This window comes from Corvus brachyrhynchos, unplaced genomic scaffold (assembly GCF_000691975.1).
Source record: "Corvus brachyrhynchos isolate BGI_N302 unplaced genomic scaffold, ASM69197v1 scaffold106, whole genome shotgun sequence".
Lineage (NCBI taxonomy): Eukaryota > Metazoa > Chordata > Aves > Passeriformes > Corvidae > Corvus > Corvus brachyrhynchos.
The window spans coordinates 1716133-1722132 of record NW_008238834.1 but is presented as its reverse complement, the minus strand read 5'-3'; the positions used below and the strand labels follow the sequence as shown (position 1 = coordinate 1722132).

General features: G+C 38.8%; 1 protein-coding gene across 4 annotated transcripts in view; it reads right to left on the bottom strand.

Moving 5' to 3' along the window:
- The window catches only part of OSBPL1A (oxysterol binding protein like 1A), an 80131-nt gene that overhangs the window by 47968 nt on the left and 26163 nt on the right, over nucleotides 1-6000 (bottom strand). For all 4 annotated transcript variants that reach the window (XM_017738272.1, XM_008636807.2, XM_017738273.1 and 1 more), the window contains 2 exons: nucleotides 4627-4708; nucleotides 1906-2012 (listed from right to left, as the gene is read on the bottom strand). In XM_017738272.1, coding sequence (XP_017593761.1) covers nucleotides 1906-2012; nucleotides 4627-4708 — 189 coding nt within the window. The remainder of the gene's footprint in view (nucleotides 1-1905; nucleotides 2013-4626; nucleotides 4709-6000) is intronic.

The following is a 6000-nucleotide window of genomic DNA, read 5'->3' as shown; positions in this document are numbered from 1 at the left end:
GAGCGGCGGACAGATGGAGCGATCGGAGATCACGCTCATGCACCATCTCTAGCGCAAGTGGAAGACGGCTGAAGCTGTCTATTTCAGTGCTGCGTTAGCAGTTTTATCTGCAGACTGCGCGATTATGCTACAATTGCCAAAGCACGGAGATAAGTAACACTAAATAAAGTTTTCTCTAGAGAGCCAGAAGTGTGTTCACTGTAGTTATCCTTACTGAAGTGGGGAGCCTCTCCTCATTAGTCAAGCAGTAGCTTTTGGTATGCTGACAATTTAAATAGAGGGAAAAAGAATTCTCCTTAAAGAGGCAAGATAAAAAAGCACCAGGCTTGAGAAATGTTCATTCTAGAGATAACCAGATTTCATGGGACATGCACAATACAGTTGCAAGGTTATATCTACATATATATATATAGATATATATAGATATATATATCTATATATATAGATATCTTTTGCAATGCCAACAAAGCTACAGTCTAGAAATCAACACTGAACAGCAAAGAACAGGGCCCTGACTTATAAAGGACAACAAAGCCAAATGCTGTGGGTTTAAGAACAGTACTGATCAATGAATGTAGCTTCTTGGAAAGCTGTAAGTCTTAGGAAGAGATTGCAGCTGTAATTTCCCTTATGAATCTTATGGCATCTTTAAAAGCCTGCACTATATTCCTGAACTCAGTAGTTTGAAGTTTAAAAATACCAAGAGAAAAAACTCTTCCTGTCATCATCGATGGATTTCACTAGCTATGGTGGAACATCAAGTTCACACCTCGGCCTATCCCTCTGTGCCCAAATCTATGTGCTTCCAGATTAAAATAAGGCCTCTATTACACCTACTGAGACTATTCAAGTTCAAGTAAGGTGAAATTACAAATTCACCATATGTTTGCCATATTCCACTCTGGAAAGCTATTTTAGTCTGGCTTGAAGCAAGATGCCAGCATTTAAGGAATACTAACTAACACTATACACCCACTGTTGTAACAATTTCCCCCTCATCTGCAAATGAAGCTGGCAACTTTAATATCAGACTTTCTTAAGGAAAAAACTCATTGTAAGAAAAGCGATACTTGTTCCACTCTGCTAGAACTTAAGTAAGTCTAAAAGACTCGTGACTGGAGACAAAAGGACTTGGAAAGGAATGAAAAAAAACAAACCTAGACAATGGAGCCAGTGTTTGTAGCTCACTGTTAAATAACTGGAAGACTAACAGCACCAACACAAACCTCATTTTGAAACACAGCTTACTGATGACAAGAAGAGCCTAACCAAGGGATTATAGTTACCGCAGTACAGGAAGACAAGTTTATTCCATGGTACTAGGGCATCCTCAGGAAGGAAGAAAAATACCAGCTCTCCTACTCCAGGAACTAGTGAATTTGACATATATTCCCAAATTGAAGTGTTTGCATTATGTTTAACACTATACAAGATATTTGTTACTGGGAAAGCCAGAAGTTCAACAAATAGCATTTCCACACCCACTAAGCACATGGTCTGAAAAACAAATTCAGAAGCAATATTGTTCAACACTTCAGTTAGCTAGTAAAAAGAAAAAAAAAAATCCAAAACCTAATTTTCTCAATATTTTGACCTTCAAATCAGCAAAGCAACAGCTTTACTGAATTCAAGCATTCAGTTTGAACATTGCAAGCAGTAGCTTGTAACCAAAATGTCTCTTCCAAACACCCAAATACTAAGGCATCCTTTTGTAGGGGCATATACCTACCTACTCTTTCTCCAGAAGCATGAATTTTCATCCCATTCAGTATGGAAAAGGACAACCTACCAACAACATGAATTTGTATGGGTTTGTGTATTTATTTTTGTAACAGGTAAGCAGGGAACTAGCCAAATATGCTAAGCTGCTCAACCCTTTACAGACCCACACAGCACAATACATACCCCTTCTTGCTTTGTGAATAGGTTGAGGCACTCAGCCAGAGCCTCACATGTTTCCTGGGATACTTCAGAGACCACATCAACTTTCTGCAGGAGAGGAGAAGATATTCCTGAAAGCACAAAAATATTAGTAATGTTAGAGGGACATTGTAAACTACAGGATTCTTTTAATCATATTTTCCTCTAAGTAATACAGACATAACATTCACATTCTACAGGAAGGCTGGTGCATTGGAAGATCTGTGGGAGGTTTTTTTGCATCCTTTCCCTAGTACTGGTATAAGAGGCACATGAATAGATGGAGTTTCTCTTTCAGCATGGTTTAGAAAGCAGAGGCAGTAAGCCATGGCAGCAAGACACTGGAAAAGGGACTAGCAACAATTTTCTTTTAACCACTTTCTAGATTTCAAAGCTCCAGGTGACGGAACTTAAATAAAAAGGATACTGCACTGGTTTAATATAAGTTAAAGTGAAAAATTTAGTGGTTTTTTACCTTCTGCCATGTAATATATAGAAGAAAAAAATCTTACCACAGTGCTCAGTGCAGCTGTAAATGTAGCTTTGAAAAAAATAGATGGGGTTGTAACTACAAGCCCTGAACAATTAAAGGGGAAGATCTTATTTTCATGGACTTGTCTTATGTGTAAGTAGTAAGCTTTTCACCTTACATCCTGACTTCTGTGACCATTTATAGAAGGGACTGCATGTCTAGAACCAGCAGGAAATCATGATAACTCAATCAGCTGGTAGAAATTGAGTCAATCTGTGAAGTTTTGTGATGTGCAGCAATTCCTCGGAAATCAAGTAAGCCACTTTCTCAGGAAGCATAGTTGTTGCAATTAAAATAATTGCTACATTTAGTGCCTGCAGACTCCAGGATCAGTTGACACCATTTAGTAACACAGGTGCATCAAGATGATGTCACACCACTGAAGATTAAGAGGTCCATCAGTGACAGTTCCTGAATTTATTTTTTAATTTATACTGCTTATGCAGGACAAGATACAGTACATATCCACACACTAACTGTGCTCCAATACCAGAGCTCACCAGTGACTCGAGCTGAGTCTTACAGCAGCTATTAAGAACAGCTACGGCCTCTAGAAGGAGGGGCAGCACACCGAGTGCAGGAGCAGGAAACAACTTTATTTGTAATATACAAGATGCAGAAATCTCAAAGATAACTGGATCCAGAATAGCATGTTGAAACACAGAGAATTTTAGAATTTTAAGAATCAGGAGCCAGCATAGCCATTTTTATATTACTCAAACGTTTTTAGGGAAAATCCCATACACACAGAAGGCTAACTCAGAAATTTGCATTCTTCTGGAGCCAGAGGAGTCAAATACTTTAAAGATACCACAACAATGGGAGAACTGGAAGAACTACAGAAGTTGTCTCTGTTGTGACCTATAGAAGTCACACATGAACCCAGAAACAGTTCACTGACCTAGCAAGTTACAAACATTCATTGGAAGGAAAACAGGAACTTATTACTGCTCTTGGCCAAGACCAGCAGTTTCTAGGAATGAGATAGCATCTTCTTTTGCTTTAGTATGGGTTTTGGTTGTTTAAGTTGTGTATGTCCTTTCTAAACATGTTCTTGTTTAAAAAAGAACTTCACTGTTCTTCAGGTCAGCATGATGGAGTCAGGGAAACTGCCTCTGTATTTACCAAAGGGAATTTATCAACCTTATAATAATTTTCAGACTGGGGGTTTTTTTGTGAAAAATTCAGTTTTACTGTAATAATTACGAAAACTTCACACTCATATGTATTATGAAATGTCACTTTTCCTTGTGAAATAAAAATTTGGTAAAAATTCAGTTTATGAAAAAGACAGGGTAACATCAACGAATAGCTTACCCCAGTAGCATATGGAGAAAAAGCAGTATTTTGGACTCCTTTTGGAAAGACACAGGGATGAAAGAAGAACTTTTTTCTCCTCAACACTGGTATTCTACTACAGACTACAGATCTGTACAGACAAACAACTTGTTCTCTAATTTGGGCTTCATAATTTTAGCCACAATATATAACTAGGACTCATGCTCAAAGGGCCAACAGTTAGGTGTTCTTATAGAACTCCTCTGTGTGTTTAATACATGAACACGTACATGTTTAAGGCATTTAATAAAATAAGTACAAATCTCTAACACCTTGATGCCTGTGATATTTTTTAGCAGTTATGTTGCAAAAATCCAGGTACGTGTAAAGAATTATAACATGAAATGAAGCCTGAGAAGTTCAAAGCTGGCATAAAAGTCATGGCAAAATCTGTGAATATGTGCCATCATACCATGCCTCCAGTTCTCTGTATAGTCTTGTGATTTCACTGCTCTTTGTACCTGTGAGGAGACACTCATGCACTGCAATAAGCTACCAATTACAGATTTTTTTTTAAACCTTGGAGGACGACCCCTGTGTTATACTTCTATGATACTACTCAATAAGGACTATAACTAGAGGCAGTTTTCGCTGCATTTACAGCTGCTAATAACATTTCTTTCAATCAGCATACTTCTTCGTTGTTTCTCCAAATCTGAAATCTTAATTGTTAGCAATTACTATAATGCTACTTTATTTCAATCTTTTTTGATGGAGAAAACAGTCCTTATTTTCAAGCTCCTGAAAATTTCATTTTGGGGAAATAAAAGCATTCTGTTTGAAAGAAAAAATTAGTTGCTTGGTAACAAACTACATTTTAAATGAATAAGCTCTACCTTTTGTAGCATCCAAAGATTTAACCATTGCAAGAAAGTCCGAAACCTCTTTACTGAGTCTTTGTTGGCATGCTTGTGCTTTCTGAAAGACAACAAGGATAGCTATGTCAGAAGTGCTTTGTTCTAAGGAAAGCGTATGCTTACTCTCTTTACTATAGTGAAATTTAAAAATTTAGACAGCATTAAATCTTAACAAAGATTCCCAGCCCAGAGACTGATAATATTAAAACTGAAACAAATTACTTAAACTACCTTCAAAGACACACAAGCTAACAAAATATTTATGCACATTTTATCGCTGACCAGATCTTGTTTAATTTAATGTAGTAGATCAACCCCCAAAGCTTTGTTGTATGTACCACTGTTGCTCTTTCCCTTTTTTTACTGAACAGATTAAAAATCCAGGAAGAACAAGTGCTTGTTCTTTGAGAAACTTAAGGACAAAATAAGCACATTCATAGGTTAACTGATAAATGGCAAGTACAGTGACATGCAGGAACCAACCCCAAGATCATCTTTCAAGCCTGCATTCAAACCTGGAGACAGTTATCATAGAATGGCTTGGGTTGGAAGGGACCTTAAAGATCACCGAGTTCCAGCCCCTAGCCTTGGGCAAGCACACCTTCCACTAGACCAGGTTGCTCAGAGCCCCATCCAACCTGGCCTTGAACACTTCCAGGGATGGGGCATCCACAGCTTCTCTGGGCAAGATGTTCCAGTGCCTCACCACCCTCTGAGTAAAGAATTTCTTCCCAATATCTAAACTAAATCTCTCCCCTTCCCACTTATCCTATCACTACATCTAGTGTGTAATCACTATTACACACCTGGCCTGTGTAAAAAGTCATTCCCTCTCTTTTTTATAAGCCCCCTTTAAAAATTGGCAATGCGGTCTCCCTGGAGCCTTTGCTTCTGCAGCTCTCTCAGCCTGTCTTCAAAGAGAGGTGTTCATTCATTCCCAGTGATCACCTTTGTGGCCCTCCTCTGGACCTGCTCTAACATGTTCACATCTTTCTTGTGCTGAGGACCCAGAGCTGGATGCAGCACTCCATGTGGGGTCTCATGAGGGCAGAGAAGAGGGGGAAAATCGCCTTCCGTGCCCTGCCGGCCACTCTGCTTTTGATGTGGCCCAGGATGCAGCTGGTCTTCAGGGCTTTGAGTGCACTGTTATCTATTAAATAATACCTAAAGAATACCATCTTCTGTAGGTTGCTGGGGACTGCCAGTGCCAGTTATCCTGCCACCTCTGCTCTGCCATGAGCTACTTTAAGTTCTTGTACTAAAAGGAATGGTACAAGACACTTGGAGTTTAGCCACATGAAGATTTTTGCACTGAAGTATCAACTTTCCCTTAAAATAGAAGTATACGTAGAG